The sequence below is a fragment of the Acipenser ruthenus genome, chromosome 40 (assembly GCF_902713425.1).
Source record: "Acipenser ruthenus chromosome 40, fAciRut3.2 maternal haplotype, whole genome shotgun sequence".
Taxonomy (NCBI): domain Eukaryota; kingdom Metazoa; phylum Chordata; class Actinopteri; order Acipenseriformes; family Acipenseridae; genus Acipenser; species Acipenser ruthenus.
In genome coordinates this window covers 10,390,705-10,409,462 of record NC_081228.1, presented here as the reverse complement: position 1 = coordinate 10,409,462, position 18,758 = coordinate 10,390,705, and the positions used below count along the sequence as shown (strand labels likewise).

The 18,758-nt window shown below is 40.5% G+C and overlaps 1 protein-coding gene and 1 long non-coding RNA gene across 2 annotated transcripts; both read left to right on the top strand.

Annotated features, from left to right (window-relative positions):
* Positions 1–774: 774 nt before the first annotated feature.
* Positions 775–1,431, top strand: LOC131708053 (NAD(P)(+)--arginine ADP-ribosyltransferase 2-like). Its single transcript, XM_059009969.1, has one exon. It carries the CDS (start codon positions 775–777, stop codon positions 1,429–1,431), a length of 657 nt encoding a protein of 218 aa, XP_058865952.1.
* Positions 1,432–12,947: 11,516 nt separating this feature from the next.
* Positions 12,948–15,251, top strand: LOC131708113 (uncharacterized). Its single transcript, XR_009311261.1, has 3 exons — positions 12,948–12,983; positions 13,871–13,987; positions 14,864–15,251. It is a non-coding gene; the product is annotated as an uncharacterized LOC131708113 (long non-coding RNA).
* Positions 15,252–18,758: the final 3,507 nt, after the last annotated feature.

Below are 18,758 nucleotides of genomic sequence, written 5' to 3'. Positions count from 1 at the left end.
CAGCACGTCTGTGCGGCGGATATTACGTGCTTGCTGTTTGAGCGTTGCTCTTGATTACAGTTCATGTACTGTATTAACATGGCGAGAGCTAAACGAGTGTCTATCTCACTCAAGGATAAACTCTACATTATCAGTGAAATCAAAAAGGGACGAAAGCAGGCACAATTATGTAGTAAACTGGGGTTGTCAAAAAGCACTGTGAATACGATATGGAAAAGTCGGGAGAAAATCCAGTCAGTGATTGATTCTTCAGTATGTGCACCTGCCTGTAAACAGGTGCGCACTTCGATGTACGCTGAATTAGAAGACACGCTTCTCAAGTGGTTTAAACAATAAAGAGATGCATTAGTACCATTAGTACACACAAGCGATTGATGTTGTTAAATGTTTTGTGATGAGCCATTCCAAACTCCGCAGAGACATGCTACAGCAGTGGTTCTCAACCCTGATCCTGGAGTACTTCCCCCTGAGATCAGTCCATGGACTCAGTAGTTAAACTTGAAGAGCTAAAGTTTAAAAAGATCTTGTTGACACCAGATCTGCGTTAGTCCTCCGACAGCGTAACAGGTCTGGTTGGCTTCACTGTGTGGGGCTTGCAGTGTGACAGAAAGCTGGCGGTGAAATAATTGCTGATTCAAAAAAAAAAAAAAAACATGTCTGTTTATGCAAGTAGGAGATTTTGTGTGATCATTATGACTTTTTCCACTGGTCAAAATGTACTGTCCAAGAGTGGCGGCCATTTTGTTTTTCTATTTTCAGAATTCTCCAATAGTGATGGACTTCGCAAAACAGTCCCTAGATGATCAATATGAAGGCTGCAGAGACAAAATGTTACAAAAAGTGCGAGAAGTTTACCTGAAGAAAGAATTGAAAAACAGCGAGAACTTTAGAAAGGCTTGGTCTATGGCTAAAATTGCAATGAAAAACAAACCTCTCAAAGGCCTGACGCCAGAACAAGCCACGGCTCTCTTCGCTTACTCCACCAAACACATTTACACCGACTTCAACACAGCGGTCAGAAACGGAGGCGGAAAGAATTACAAGGCGTTCCCGTTCAAGGCGCTGCATTTTTATTTAACCGATGCCCTGAAGAAGCTGAAAACCAAATTTAAAAACTGTTATCATGTGTACAGGGGCGTTTCCAAGCCCACAAAAGTGAGCTTGGGTCAAATCATCCGCTTCGGTCAGTTCACCTCCACTTCACGAAGCCTAAAGGTTGCAACAGGTTACGGGACGGAAACTGTGTTTGTTATGAAAACCTGCCGAGGCACATCGATCGACGATTATTCGTGGTTCATTAAAAACAAAGAGGTCCTGGTGCCGCCATTCGAGAGGTTCCAAGTGGTGGCCGTCAACGGGAATCAAATCAACCTGAAACCACTGCCAAAATCCAAAAGCATTTATAACTGTCTGGCAGGTAAGGAGAGATAGTTGGCTGTGTTGAGCATATGTGTGTGTCATTGTGTGTAGGAGCTATAGCCTGGAAATCGCTGATTTGAATACGGGCTATGCCATCGCCGGCTGTGGCTGGGACTTTCCAGGGGGCGACGCAAAATTGTCCAAGCATTGCCCAGATGGGGAGTGCTGAAGTCGGCTGGGTAATCCCTGTCTCTACACTGCGGCGCACCAGTGACTCCTGTTGCGACCAGGTGTCTGTCTGCGAGCTGGCTCTCTTCTTGTCACTGGATCTGCGTTAGTCCTTTGAAGGCGTGATAGGTCTGGTTGGCTTCACTGTGTGGGGCTTGCAGGGTGAAAGAAAGAAAGCGGGTGGATTGACAGCTTGAAGCACGTTTCGGAGGACTAAAGCTTGAGGGCTCTTGTCTTTGCCTCTCCCGAGTCACTGCCAGGGGGTTGCAGCAGCAGCAGCAGTGATGAGACACGGTCTTAAAACAATTGGGCATTCCAAATTGGGGAGGAAACAGGGGTAAAATAATTGCTGATTCCAAATAAAACAAAAATGGTAACTAGTAATTGCATTAGTTTTGCAGGTTTTGTTTGAGAAAGCTTAGCGTTACTTGAACAGTTTTTGCATGAATATAGTCTGTGTTTCACATTGCTACCCACTTGTCATTTATTTCTCTTTTTCATTGCAGTGCATAAAGGAAAGACACACGGGTGATGTCAGAGTTGAGTCTACAGTCATGTGACACGAGTCATGTGACCAACGCAGGCTGCGCAATACAGATATTCAATCTAAATTCATTCATTGTGGGCCATTTGCTGTGCGCTGTATAAACCATTTCAAACAGATGGAGAGACACAAATTGACTTGTTTTTTTTGTTGTTTTTTTAAGTCAAAGACTTGGCAGCTTTTAGAGCAAAGCTACATTCAGAAATAGAGGGTCCGTGTTTGAATGTTCAGAACATGAAATGTATAAAAAAAAAAGAAAAAGCATTGTATGGAGTCTCTCTCTCTCTCTCCGTGGCTTTTGGTGTGGTCTTTCTTTCGTTTTCTTTCTGCAATAAAACAGCTTTTTGAGCATCATTCAAAAATCACTTGTGCGTCTGTGTGGAGTTATTACTTTAACTGTAGAGCATAATCTGGCATTCATGCACTTCACGGGTGGGAATATGACTCCTATTGCATAGCAGTTTCAATGAGACTCTCCATTACATAGCAGTTTCAATGATACTCCCATCGCACAGCAGTTCCAATAAAACTCCTATTGCACAGCAGCTTCAATGAGACTCCCTATTGCACAGCAGCTTCAATGAGTCTGCCCATTACATAACATTCAATGAGACTCCCCATTACACAGCAGTTTCAATGAGACTCCCCATTACACAGCAGTTTCAATGAGACTCCTATCGCACAGCAGTTTCAATGAGACTGCAGTACACTCAATTCTTCTTACATTATTAAAAAAAAATAAAAAAATAGGACTTTTATTTAAAATGCTGCAGTTATTAAAATGAGCTGTTTCACAGAAAATACCTGCAATTGAAACCAATTTTACTATCGGCAATGGTACAATCATCCATTTACTAATCTCTTCAATATTCATACACACTTTGTATTAGTATTCAAATAAGCATTAACTGCAGGTTTCTTTATTTTCTCCTATGTTATAGCTCCGATAATGAAATACACCAAAGAGACGGGTCTGTAGTTTTGCATATTCGGGACGGGGCAGGGCAGGGGCGATTGAAGAGGAATTCAAATCACCCCCTGGCTCTGGAGTGCCACAGACAGACCCTCCTGGTTTTGTTTTACCCAGGCCCCCTTAATAAAGGAATTGATTGAATGACTTTTCAATTGATTCAAAGGTATTTGACGATTAAAGATGCCTAGAAAACAACAAGCTGCAAGGCTGAATTAGGCAATAATTAGACTGAAGCCAGAACGAAATGAATCAGGAGAGATCAATGCTGCACAATGTCGTGTGTTAAATAACTCAAGTTGTATGAGGGTAAAAAGAAACTATTTATTTTGGTAATTAGAGTTTGATTAACATATCAAAACATGTTTAAAGGGATGTTGTCACAGGGTGATTATCAAAAATAAAAACTCAAAACTAGAAGCCCTAATTTATATTTATTTATATATATATATATATATATATATATATATATATATATATATATATATATATATATATATATATACAGACGTGCTCAAATTTGTTGGTACCCCTCCACAAAAAACAAAGAATGCACAATTTTCTCTGAAATAATTTGAAACTGACAAAAGTAATTGGCATCCATTCCATATTTAATAGAAATCAGACTTTGCTTTTGATTTTTTATTCAACATAATATTGTAAATAAGAAAACAAATGAAAATGGCATGGACAAAAATGATGGGACCGCTAACCTAATATTTTGTTGCACAACCTTTAGAGGCAATCACTGCACTCAAACGTTTTCTGTAGCTCTCAATGAGACTTCTGCACCTGTTAACAGGTAGTTTGGCCTACTCTTCCTGAGCAAACTGCTCCAGCTGTCTCAGGTTTGATGGGTGCCTTCTCCAGACTGCAAGTTTCAGCTCTTTCCATAGATGTTCGATAGGATTCAGATCAGGACTCATAGAAGGCCACTTCAGAATAGTCCAATGTTTTGTTCTTATCCATTCTTGGGTGCTTTTAGCTGTGTGTTTTGGGTCATTATCCTGTTGGAGGACCCATGACCTGCGACTGAGACAGAGCTTTCTGACACTGGGCAGTACGTTTTGCTCCAGAATGCCTTGATAGTCTTGAGATTTAATTGTGCCCTGCACAGATTCAAGGCACCCTGTGCCAGGCGCAGCAAAGCAGCCCCAAAACATAACTGAGCCTCCTCCATGTTTCACTGTAGGTATGGTGTTCTTTTCTTTGAAAGCTTCATTTTGTCGTCTGTGAACATAGAGCTGATCTTACTTGCCAAAAAGCTCCAGTTTTGACTCATCTGTCCAAAGGACATTCTCCCAGAAGGATTGTGGCTTGTCAATATGCATTTTAGCAAATTCCAGTCTGGCTTTTTTATGTTTTTCTTTCAAAAGTGGAGTCCTCCTGGGTCTTCTTCCATGGAGCCCACTTTCGCTCAAAAAGCGACGGATGGTGCGATCAGAAACTGACGTACCTTCACCTTGGAGTTCAGCTTGTATCTCTTTGGCAGTTATCCTTGGTTCTTTTTCTACCATTCGCACTATCCTTCTGTTCAATCTGGGGTCGATTTTCCTCTTGCGGCCGCGCCCAGGGAGGTTGGCTACAGTTCCATGGACCTTAAACTTCTTAATAATATTTGCAACTGTTGTCACAGGAACATCAAGCTGCTTGGAGATGGTCTTGTAGCCTTTACCTTTACCATGCTTGTCTATTATTTTCTTTCTGATCTCCTCAGACAACTCTCTCCTTTGCTTTCTCTGGTCCATGTTCAGTGTGGTGCACACAATGATACCAAACAGCACAGTGACTACTTTTCTCCATTTAAATAGGCTGAATGACTGATTACAAGATTGGAGACATGTGTGATACTAATTAAAGAAACTAATTAGTTTGAAATATCACTATAATCCAGTTATTTATTATCTTTTCTAAGGGGTACCAACAAATGTGTCCAGGCCATTTTAGAATATCTTTGTAGAATAAGCAATAATTCATCTCTTTTCACAGCTTCTTTGTTTTATTCTATGATATACCAAAGGCATGCAAGTTTACATGAAAAATAGCTTTTAATTTCATCACTTTTCAGGAGGAATGAAGCATTATTTCAATGAGCTGTAAGGGTACCAACAAATTTGAGCACGTCTGTATATATTTGTTTTTTCCTAAGAATATCTAAACTAACAGACTGTCTGTCTGTGTCTCTGCTGGGTTTTGTTCCAACTGAGGAGTTTACTTCAGTGAGCCGTTAATTGAACTAAAACAATTTGCTTACATCAACAATTTGATCACATCGTCATGATTTATGCAACGGCACAAAATCTGCTCTCCATGAACGGCAGCCATTTTGTTTTTCTATTTTCAGAATTATATCCGGAATTCTCCAATACCGAGGGACTTTGCAAAACAATCCCTGGATGATGAATATAAAGGTTGCAGACAGCAAATGTTCCAAAAAGTGTGAAATGTTTACCTGAAGAAAGAATTGAAAAACAGCGAGAACTTTAGAAAGGCTTGGTCTATGGCTAATATGGCAATGAAAAACAAACCTCTCAAAGGCCTGACGCCAAAACAAGCCACGGCTCTCTTCGCTTACTCCACCAAACACATTTACACCGACTTCAACACAGCGGTCAGAAACGGAGGCGGAAAGAATTACAAGGCGTTCCCGTTCAAGGCGCTGCATTTTTACATAACCGATGCCCTGAAGAAGCTGAAAACCAAATTTAAAAACTGTTATCATGTCTACAGGGGCGTTTCCAAGCCCACAAAAGTGAGCTTGGGTCAAATCATCCGCTTCGGCCAGTTCACCTCCACTTCACGAAGCCTAAAGGTTGCAACAGGTTACGGGACGGAAACTGTGTTTGATATGAAAACCTGCCGAGGCACATCGATCGATGATTATTCGTGGTTCATTAAAAACGAAGAGGTCCTGGTGCCGCCATTCGAGAGGTTCCAAGTGGTGGCCGTCAACGGGAATCAAATCAACCTGAAACCACTGCCAAAAACCAAAAGCATTTATAACTGTCTGGCAGGTAAGGAGAGATAGTTGGCTGTGTTGAGCATATGTGTGTGTCAGTGTGTGTAGGAGCTATAGCCTGGAAATCGCTGATTTGAATACGGGCTATGCCATCGCCGGCTGTGGCTGGGACTTTCCAGGGGGCGACGCAAAATTGTCCAAGCATTGCCCAGATGGGGAGTGCTGAAGTCGGCTGGGTAATCCCTGTCTCTACACTGCGGCGCACCAGTGACTCCTGTTGCGACCAGGTGTCTGTCTGCGAGCTGGCTCTCTTCTTGTCACTGGATCTGCGTTAGTCCTCTGAAGGCGTGATAGGTCTGGTTGGCTTCACTGTGTGGGGCTTGCAGTGTGAAAGAAAGAAAGCGGGTGGATTGACAGCTTGAAGCACGTTTCGGAGGACTAAAGCTTGAGGGCTCTTGTCTTTACCTCTCCCGAGTCACTGCCAGGGGGTTGCAGCAGCAGCAGCAGTGATGAGACACGGTCTTAAAACAATTGGGCATTCCAAATTGGGGAGAAAACAGGGGTAAAATAATTGCTGATTCCAAATAAAACAAAAATGGTAACTAGTAATTGCATTAGTTTTGCAGGTTTTGTTTGAGAAAGCTTAGCGTTACTTGAACAGTTTTTGCATGAATATAGTCTGTGTTTCACATTGCTACCCACTTGTCATTTATTTCTCTTTTTCATTGCAGTGCATAAAGGAAAGACACACGGGTGATGTCAGAGTTGAGTCTACAGTCATGTGACACGAGTCATGTGACCAACGCAGGCTGAACAATACAGATATTCAATCTAAATTCATTCATTGTGGGCCATTTGCTGTGCGCTGTATAAACCATTTCAAACAGATGGAGAGACACAAGTCTTTAAGTCAAAGACTTGGCAGCTTTTATAAGAGCAAAGCTACATTCAGAAATAGAGGGTCCGTGTTTGAATGCTCAGAACATGAAATGTAAAAAAAAAAGAAAATGCATTGTATGGAGTCTCTCTCTCTCTCTCCGTTGCTTTTGATGTGGTCTTTCTTTCGTTTTCTTTCTGCAATAAAACAGCTTTTTGAGCATCATTCAAAAATCACTTGTGCGTCTGTGTGGAGTTATTACTTTAACTATAGAGCATGATCTGGCATTCATGCACTTCACGGGTGGGAATTTGACTCCTATTGCACAGCCGTTTCAACGAGACTCCCTATTGCACAGCAGCTTCAATGAGACTCCCTATTGCACAACAGTTTCAATAAAACTCCTATTGCACAGCAGTTTCAATGAGACTCCCCATTACACAGCAGTTTCACTGAGACTCCTATCGCACAGCAGTTTCAGTGAGACTCCCCATTACACAGCAGTTTCAATGAGACTCTCCATTACATAGCAGTTTCAATGATACTCCCATCGCACAGCAGTTTCAATAAAACTCCTATTGCACAGCAGCTTCAATGAGACTCCCTATTGCACAGCAGTTTCACTGAGACTCCTATCGCACAGCAGTTTCAATGAGACTCTCCATTACATAGCAGTTTCAATGATACTCCCATCGCACAGCAGTTTCAATAAAACTCCTATTGCACAGCAGCTTCAATGAGACTCCCTATTGCACAGCAGCTTCAATGAGTCTGCCCATTACATAACATTCAATGAGACTCCCCATTACACAGCAGTTTCAATGAGACTCTCCATTACATAGCAGTTTCAATGATACTCCTATTACACAGCAGTTTCAATGAGACTCCCCATTACACAGCAGTTTCAATGAGACTCCTATCGCACAGCAGTTTCAATGAGACTCCTATCGCACAGCAGTTTCAATGAGACTGCAGTACACTCAATTCTTCTTACATTATTAAAAAAAAATAAAAAAATACGACTTTTATTTAAAATGCTGCAGTTATTAAAATGAGCTGTTTCACAGAAAATACCTGCAATTGAAACCAATTTTACTATCGGCAATGGTACAATCATCCATTTACTAATCTCTTCAATATTCATACACACTTTGTATTAGTATTCAAATAAGCATTAACTGCAGGTTTCTTTATTTTCTCCTATGTTATAGCTCCGATAATGAAATACACCAAAGAGATGGGTCTGTAGTTTTGCATATTCAGGAAGGAGCAGGGCAGGGGCGATTGAAGAGGAATTCAAATCACCCCCTGGCTCTGGAGTGCCACAGACAGACCCTCCTGGTTTTGTTTTACCCAGGCCTCCTTAATAAAGGAATTGATTGAATGACTTTTCAATTGATTCAAAGGTATTTGACGATTAAAGATGCCTAGAAAACAACAAGCTGCAAGGCTGAATTAGGCAATAATTAGACTGAAGCCAGAACGAAATGAATCAGGAGAGATCAATGCTGCACAATGTCGTTTGTTAAATCAATCAAGATGTATATGAAGATGTATATAAAAAGAAACTATTTATTTTGGTAATTAGAGTTTGATTAACATATGAAAACATGTTTAAAGGGATGTCGTCACAGTGTGATTATCAAAAATTAAACTCAAAACTAGAAGCCCTAATTTATATTTATATATATATATATATATATATATATATATATATATATATATATATATATATATATATATATATATATATATATATTTATATATATATATATATTTATATATATATACAGACATGCTCAAATTTGTTGGTACCCCTCCACAAAAAACAAAGAATGCACAATTTTCTCTGAAATAACTTGAAACTGACAAAAGTAATTGGCATCCACCATTGTTTATTCCATATTTAATAGAAATCAGACTTTGCTTTTGATTTTTTATTCAACATAATATTGTAAATAATAAAACAAATGAAAATGGCATGGACAAAAATGATGGGACCGCTAACCTAATATTTTGTTGCACAACCTTTAGAGGCAATCACTGCACTCAAACGTTTTCTGTAGCTCTCAATGAGACTTCTGCACCTGTTAACAGGTAGTTTGGCCCACTATTCATGAGCAAACTGCTCCAGCTGTCTCAGGTTTGATGGGTGCCTTCTCCAGACTGCAAGTTTCAGCTCTTTCCATAGATGTTCGATAGGATTCAGATCAGGACTCATAGAAGGCCACTTCAGAATAGTCCAATGTTTTGTTCTTATCCATTCTTGGGTGCTTTTAGCTGTGTGTTTTGGGTCATTATCCTGTTGGAGGACCCATGACCTGCGACTGAGACAGAGCTTTCTGACACTGGGCAGTACGTTTTGCTCCAGAATGCCTTGATAGTCTTGAGATTTAATTGTGCCCTGCACAGATTCAAGGCACCCTGTGCCAGGCGCAGCAAAGCAGCCCCAAAACATAACCGAGCCTCCTCCATGTTTCACTGTAGATATGGTGTTCTTTTCTTTGAAAGCTTCATTTTTCTGTCTGTGAACATAGAGCTGATGTGACTTGCCAAAAAGCTCCAGTTTTGACTCATCTGTCCAAAGGACATTCTCCCAGAAGGATTGTGGCTTGTCAATATGCATTTTAGCAAATTCCAGTCTGGCTTTTTTATGTTTTTCTTTCAAAAGTGGAGTCCTCCTGGGTCTTCTTCCATGGAGCCCACTTTCGCTCAAAAAGCGACGGATGGTGCGATCAGAAACTGACGTACCTTCACCTTGGAGTTCAGCTTGTATCTCTTTGGCAGTTATCCTTGGTTCTTTTTCTACCATTCGCACTATCCTTCTGTTCAATCTGGGGTTGATTTTCCTCTTGCGGCCGCGCCCAGGGACGTTGGCTACAGTTCCATGGACCTTAAACTTCTTAATAATATTTGCAACTGTTGTCACAGGAACATCAAGCTGCTTGGAGATGGTCTTGTAGCCTTTACCTTTACCATGCTTGTCTATTATTTTCTTTCTGATCTCCTCAGACAACTCTCTCCTTTGCTTTTTCTGGTCCATGTTCAGTGTGGTGCACACAATGATACCAAACAGCACAGTGACTACTTTTCTCCATTTAAATAGGCTGAATGACTGATTACAAGATTGGAGACATGTGTGATACTAATTAAAGAAACTAATTAGTTTGAAATATCACTATAATCCAGTTATTTATTATCTTTTCTAAGGGGTACCAACAAATGTGTCCAGGCCATTTTAGAATATCTTTGTAGAATAAGCAATAATTCATCTCTTTTCACAGCTTCTTTGTTTTATTCTATGATATACCAAAGGCATGCAAGTTTACATGAAAAATAGCTTTTAATTTCATCACTTTTCAGGAGGAATGAAGCATTATTTCAATGAGCTGTAAGGGTACCAACAAATTTGAGCACGTCTGTATATATTTGTTTTTTCCTAAGAATATCTAAACTAACAGACTGTCTGTCTGTGTCTCTGCTGGGTTTTGTTCCAACTGAGGAGTTTACTTCAGTGAGCCGTTAATTGAACTAAAACAATTTGCTTACATCAACAATTTGATCACATCGTCATGATTTATGCAACGGCACAAAATCTGCTCTCCATGAACGGCAGCCATTTTGTTTTTCTATTTTCAGAATTATATCCGGAATTCTCCAATACCGAGGGACTTTGCAAAACAATCCCTGGATGATGAATATAAAGGTTGCAGACAGCAAATGTTCCAAAAAGTGTGAAATGTTTACCTGAAGAAAGAATTGAAAAACAGCGAGAACTTTAGAAAGGCTTGGTCTATGGCTAATATGACAATGAAAATCAAACCTCTCAAAGGCCTGACGCCAAAACAAGCCACGGCTCTCTTCGCTTACTCCACCAAACACATTTACACCGACTTCAACACAGCGGTCAGAAACGGAGGCGGAAAGAATTACAAGGCGTTCCCGTTCAAGGCGCTGCATTTTTACATAACCGATGCCCTGAAGAAGCTGAAAACCAAATTTAAAAACTGTTATCATGTCTACAGGGGCGTTTCCAAGCCCACAAAAGTGAGCTTGGGTCAAATCATCCGCTTCGGCCAGTTCACCTCCACTTCACGAAGCCTAAAGGTTGCAACAGGTTACGGGACGGAAACTGTGTTTGATATGAAAACCTGCCGAGGCACATCGATCGATGATTATTCGTGGTTCATTAAAAACGAAGAGGTCCTGGTGCCGCCATTCGAGAGGTTCCAAGTGGTGGCCGTCAACGGGAATCAAATCAACCTGAAACCACTGCCAAAAACCAAAAGCATTTATAACTGTCTGGCAGGTAAGGAGAGATAGTTGGCTGTGTTGAGCATATGTGTGTGTCAGTGTGTGTAGGAGCTATAGCCTGGAAATCGCTGATTTGAATACGGGCTATGCCATCGCCGGCTGTGGCTGGGACTTTCCAGGGGGCGACGCAAAATTGTCCAAGCATTGCCCAGATGGGGAGTGCTGAAGTCGGCTGGGTAATCCCTGTCTCTACACTGCGGCGCACCAGTGACTCCTGTTGCGACCAGGTGTCTGTCTGCGAGCTGGCTCTCTTCTTGTCACTGGATCTGCGTTAGTCCTCTGAAGGCGTGATAGGTCTGGTTGGCTTCACTGTGTGGGGCTTGCAGTGTGAAAGAAAGAAAGCGGGTGGATTGACAGCTTGAAGCACGTTTCGGAGGACTAAAGCTTGAGGGCTCTTGTCTTTACCTCTCCCGAGTCACTGCCAGGGGGTTGCAGCAGCAGCAGCAGTGATGAGACACGGTCTTAAAACAATTGGGCATTCCAAATTGGGGAGAAAACAGGGGTAAAATAATTGCTGATTCCAAATAAAACAAAAATGGTAACTAGTAATTGCATTAGTTTTGCAGGTTTTGTTTGAGAAAGCTTAGCGTTACTTGAACAGTTTTTGCATGAATATAGTCTGTGTTTCACATTGCTACCCACTTGTCATTTATTTCTCTTTTTCATTGCAGTGCATAAAGGAAAGACACACGGGTGATGTCAGAGTTGAGTCTACAGTCACGTGACACGAGTCATGTGACCAACGCAGGCTGCGCAATACAGATATTCAATCTAAATTCATTCATTGTGGGACATTTGCTGTGCGCTGTATAAACCATTTCAAACAGATGGAGAGACACAAATTGACTTGTTTTTTTTGTTGTTTTTTCAAGTCAAAGACTTGGCAGCTTTTATAAGAGCAAAGCTACATTCAGAAATAGAGGGTCTGTGTTTGAATGTTCAGAACATGAAATGTAAAAAAAAAGAAAAAGCATTGTATGGAGTCTCTCTCTCTCTCCGTGGCTTTTGATGTGGTCTTTCTTTCGTTTTCTTTCTGCAATAAAACAGCTTTTTGAGCATCATTCAAAAATCACTTGTGCGTCTGTGTGGAGTTATTGCTTTAACTATAGAGCATGATCTGGCATTCATGCACATCAGGGGTGGGAATATGACTCCTATTGCACAGCCGTTTCAACGAGACTCCGTCGCACAGCAGTTTCAATAAAACTCCTATTGCACAGCAGCTTCAATGAGACTCCCTATTGCACAGCAGTTTCAATAAAACTCCTATTGCACAGCAGTACACTCAGTTATTCTTTAACCCAATTATTAAAAAAAGGACTGTTATTTAAAATGCTGCAGTTATTAAAATGTCGCGATTGCTTTCCATTTCTTCATTCCGATTTGTAAACTGACAACAAAGTAACATTGGGATGATTCAGAACCCATTGTAGCTGTTTCACAGAAAATACCTGCAATTGAAACCAATTTTGCCATCTGCAATCGTACAATCATCCATTTACTAATCTCTTCAATATTCATACACACTTTGTATCAGTATTCAAATAAGCATTAACTGCAGGTTTCTTTCTTTACTCATATGTTATAGCTCCGATAATGAAATACACCAAAGAGATGGGTCTGTAGTTTTGCATATTCGGGACGGGGCGGGGTGGGGTCGATTGAAGAGGAATTCAACTCACCCCTTGAGTGTTTGAAGAGACAGGCTGCTGGACTGCATTACAATTGACAGGTAAGTGCAATTCCAAACTCCACAGAGACATCCTACAAAGTTTCTATTGGTTGTAATTCAGGGGTCTGATTTTAGGGTTTTACCCAGTTTAATTGGATCTGCATTCAGGGTTAAACCTGAAAACTCCCTGAACAGGCAGCAGGACGGTGTATGAACTAATAAACGCAGGCACAGTTAGCTGCGATTCAAATACAACGCATACAAAAAGAGCTTTTTTTGTTTCAAACGATCTCCAAATGATTTCATTTAACAAAATCACAACCTGATTGATCACAGTGAAATTCTTCCAGATGTTAAGAAATGGATAATTTAATGCTGTGCAAAAGTCTTAGACATTAGGTTAACTTAGACATCTTTCTTTGCATGTTTCTACTCTTTGCATCGTTTATCTGATCCTTGCTGTTCCTCACATCAATTTAAAGGATTTTTAAACAACTTTCTATTGGTAAACTGTATGTGAAAATAGCACAAACTGCCAAGAAGTTGTATGTTAAATGATGAGCCTAAAACAAAGCAGACGGGAATAGTGCTGGGTGTAAAGAGTGAAGCTGGATGTTCTCTTCAGTGTTGTTCAACCTTGCTGGACGGTTTCTGCAGCACTTCATGTTAGCTGCTGCTGCTCATGTGTAGTTTGCTTTGAGTTGTTGTGATCACAGGATGAAGCGGTTAAAGATAATGTATGGATGGATGGATGGGGGTTGACAGGTTTGGTTTCTTCTCACCCAAACTAACCGTCAAAGTTGTTATAATAGTAGAAAAAACTAGTGGAGCCTTTGAGTAAATTATTGATGCTGACAACTGCCATATCTATTTTAACTCCTGAATATTTTCTAAGACTCTTGCACAGCAGTGTATATATATATATATATACATTTGTTTTTTCTAAGAGTATCTAAACTAACAGGACAGTGAAGAAGATGGCTCCATCTCTCTTGAAATTCTGCTTCCTTCTCCTATTGGCCGCTCAGTTTGTGGCCCCTCAGTGGTTTGTGGCCCCTAAACAAGTAAGTTTGTAATTTCCCTTCCTAGGGACCCCCTTCCCCCCGTCTGTCTGTCTGTCTGTCTGTCTGTCTGTCTGTCTGTCTGTCTGTGTCTCTGCTAGATTTTGTTCAAACCGAGGAGTTTACTTCATTGAGCCCTGTCACAAAGACGGCCGGAGTGGGTGGCGTCAGACCAGAAGCAGGAAATAAACAGACAGAAATGTGTGGTTTGGTGAAGCTGAGCGAATGCTTTCGCTCAGCATTTAATAAACAGAACAGAAAATAAAAGGTTGGAACACAAAACAGGACACGGCACTATACGCCAAAATAAAAAGACAAACAAGACGAACTAAACAGAGCACAGACAGACAAACAAAACACAGTGAGCAGATTTAACTATTTACGCTTTCTTTTCACAATTACCTCCCTCTCCAATCCCGTTCTCCACTCACCGAACACCCAACCCTGACTGAATGAAATGTGCATCTATATATACTGTTGTGTTGGGATTCAATTACTAATTAATTATTCACTTGAATCCCAGCACGTGAATTAATTCTGTGCATCCCCGTGCTTACATATTATTATACAATTTTAAATCACATGTGAAACACAGACCAGCTTATATCCCGTGTACCAATCTATACACCAACATTAACACACGCACGCAACATACAACACATAATATGCACACAGGGGCGGGGCACATTGCCACAGCCCTTAAATTGAACTAAAACAATTTGCTTAATTGGAAATGTTTTAAAATTGTTTAGGTTGGGAGATTTCAAGTATATTTTGTGATCACATCGTCATGATTTATGCAACTGCACAAAATCTACACAAAACTGCACAAAATCTGCTGTCCATGAACGGCGGCCATTTTGTTTTTCCTATTTTCAGAATTCTCCAATACCGATGGACTTCTCAAAACATTCCCTGGATGATCAATATAAAGGCTGCAGAAACGAAATGTTACAAAAAGTTCAAAAGGTTTACCTGCCTAGAGAACTGAAACAGAACCCAAAATTTAATTCCGCCTGGTCCAACGCAAAATCGGCAATGAAATCCAAATCTCTGGGATATCTGACTCTAGAACAAGCCACTGCCATCTACGTTTACACAATGCCAGGCGTTTACAGTGACTTCAACACAGCGGTCAGAAACGGAGGCGGAAAGAATTACAAGGCGTTCCCGTTCAAGGCGCTGCATTTTTACATAACCGATGCCCTGAAGAAGCTGAAAACCAAATTTAAAAACTGTTATCATGTCTACAGGGGCGTTTCCAAGCCCACAAGCGTGGGCAAGGGTAAAACTGTCTGCTTCGGCCAGTTCACCTCCACTTCACGAAGCCTACAAAAAGCCATGCATTTTGGATCCGGAACAATTTTCCACATGCGCACATGCCAGGGCGCATCGATTCAAAGTTATTCGATGTTCCCAACTGAAGACGAGGTGCTGGTGCCGCCATTCGAGAGGTTCCGAGTGGAGGACGTCAACGGGAATCAAATCAGACTGACACCACTGCCAAAAACCACAAGCATTTACAACTGTCTGGCAGGTAAGGAGAGAGATGTTGCGGCAGGCCATCTGGCTCAAAAACGCAGGAAGTTTAGTTTGACCTTTAACTCTTGATTGCAGACTTCCAAGTGGCATATCCAGTAAAGGCAATCTGCTGGAGTGCAGGATGCGCCCTATAGGAGATCGCTGGTTCGAATCCGGGGCTATGCTATTGCCGGCTGAAGCTAGGAGGTCCCAGGGGGTGGCAAATTGACCAAGTGTAGCTGGCCTTATTTTGCTTTGTGTAATTTATTTTTATTTTTTTAAAAGGATCAGTCCTGGATTAGTCATTCACCAACAGCTGTTTATTGAGTCTACCGTATCATACGGCCTGTCTGTTTCAAGGCAAAAGTAAAGAAGAAAATGATGAATTAAGTGGCCCTCCTTCAATACCACACCTACATACGTCAAAGGATCAAAGGAAAACAATTAATTTGCTAGACAAAAATAATAATATAAAACAATATATACATCCATAAAGAATAACGGTTATTACTTTATACAGTGTTCATTCACACAAACACACACACATTCAAATGTGAACTGCACGCGCATCATACCGCTAGCGGTTGATTTATAAATATACTTTTTAAATGTTTTCTCATTGTAATTTTCCATTTTTACATGAGAACATTTACCAATAAACATAATTATTGTCTTCTATATACATTGGTATTTATTTGCGTTACGGTTTTATTTTCTAAATAGATTCGAGAACAATAATAAAAAATAAAGACTAAAAACAAAGCTTTCCCTCCACATATCACAGTATACAAACACTATAATAACGATATGTACAATAAGTAAACCAATTTATATAATAATAATAATAATAATTTCCAGACAGAGAGCGACGTGGAAAAACAACCTACCTACGCCAGGTACATTACAAACTGGGCAGTAGGTCATTACAGTGACAGCGGTTTCTTAGATTGCTCGATTGGCTTCACAGCTGGCTTGCAGTGTGAAAGAAAGCAGGCAGCTCGACTTGACAGCTTGAAGCACGTTGTTGTTTCGGAGGACTGAAGCTTGAGTGCGCTTGTCTATGGCAAGCCGTTTTAACATCTAATCCTCAATTGCTGATATCAGCAATTTTAATAGTGATATCAGTAATGTATTGCTGATATCAGCAATTCTATTTTTGATATCAACAATTCTCAATGTTATTTTTTGATATCAAAAATAGAATTATTGATATTGGAAATACAATTCAGGATATCAAAAATAGAATTGTTGATATCAAAATTAGAATTGCTGATATCGGAAATACAATTGTGTATATCAAAAATAGTACCTTTTATTTTGATATCAACAATTGTATTTCCAATAAACAATTCTATTTTTGACATCAAGAACACGATTACATTACTGATATCAAAAATGCCATTCTTGATATCAATAATACAATTCTTGATATCAGAAATGCCATTCGTGATATCAATAACACAATTCTTGATATCAGAAATGCCATTCGTGATATCAATAATACCATTCTTGATATCAGCAATTGAGGATTAAATGTTAAAACGGCTTGCCATACTTGTCTGTCTTCGTCTCTTCAAGCTGAGTCACTGCAGGGGGGAGTGGGGGGGGAAGTTGCAGTGGTCAGACAGGCTCTTTTAAAGTAATTGGGCATTCCAAATTGGGGAGAAAACGTGGTTAAAATAATTGCTGATTCCAAATAAAACAAAAATGTTAACTAGTAATTGCATTAGTTTTGCAGGTTTTGTTTGAGAAAGCTTAGCGTTACTTGAACAGTTTTTGCAAGAATATAGTCTGTGTTTTACATTGCTACCCACTTGTCATTTATTTCTCTTTTTCATTGCAGTGCATAAAGGAAAGACACACGGGTGATGTCAGAGTTGAGTCTACAGTCATGTGACACGAGTCATGTGACCAACGCAGGCTGCGCAATACAGATATTCAATCTAAATTCATTCATTGTGGGCCATTTGCTGTGCGCTGTATAAACCATTTCAAACAGATGGAGAGACACAAATTGACTTGTTTTTTTTTGTTGTTTTTTTAAGTCAAAGACTTGGCAGCTTTTATAAGAGCAAAGCTACATTCAGAAATAGAGGGTCCGTGTTTGAATGTTCAGAACATGAAATGTAAAAAAAAAAAAAGAAAAAGCATTGTATGGAGTCTCTCTCTCTCCGTGGCTTTTGATGTGGTCTTTCTTTCGTTTTCTTTCTGCAATAAAACAGCTTTTTGAGCATCATTCAAAAATCACTTGTGCGTCTGTGTGGAGTTATTACTTTAACTATAGAGCATAATCTGGCATTCATGCACTTCACGGGTGGGAATATGACTCCTATTGCATAGCTGTTTCAATGAGACTCTCCATTACATAGCAGTTTCAATGTTACTCCCATCGCGCAGCAGTTTCAATAAAACTCCTATTGCACAGCAGCTTCAATGAGACTCCCTATTGCACAGCAGCTTCAATGAGACTCCCATCGCACAGCAGTTTCAATAAAACTCCTATTGCACAGCAGCTTCAATGAGACTCCCATCGCACAGCAGTTTCAATAAAACTCCTATTGCACAGCAGCTTCAATGAGACTCCCTTTTGCACAGCAGCTTCAATGAGACTCCCCATTACATAACATTCAATGAGACTCCCCATTACACAGCAGTTTCAATGAGACTCCTATCGCACAGCAGTTTCAATGAGACTCCCCATTACACAGCAGTTTCAATGAGACTCCCCATTACACAGCAGTTTCAATGAGACTCCTATCGCACAGCAGTTTCAATGAGACTCCCCATTACACAGCAGTTTCAATGAGACTCCCCATTACACAGCAGTTTCAATGAGACTCCTATCGCACAGCAGTTTCAATGAGACTCCTATCGCACAGCAGTTTCAATGAGACTCCCCATTACACAGCAGCTTCAATGAGACTCCTATCGCACAGCAGTTTCAATGAGACTCCCCATTACACAGCAGTTTCAATGAGACTCCCCATTACACAGCAGTTTCAATGAGACTCCTATCGCACAGCAGTTTCAATGAGACTCCTATCGCACAGCAGTTTCAATGAGACTCCTATCGCACAGCAGTTTCAATGAGACTCCTATCGCACAGCAGTTTCAATGAGACTCCCCATTACACAGCAGTTTCAATGAGACTCCCCATTACACAGCAGTTTCAATGAGACTCCTATCGCACAGCAGTTTCAATGAGACTCCTATCGCACAGTAGTTTCAATGAGAATCCCCATTACACAGCAGT

What these genes read in the sequence shown, in the direction of transcription:
- LOC131708053 (XM_059009969.1), top strand. Translation starts at nt 775, where the DNA reads ATGGACTTCGCAAAACAGTCCCTAGATGATCAATATGAAGGCTGCAGA.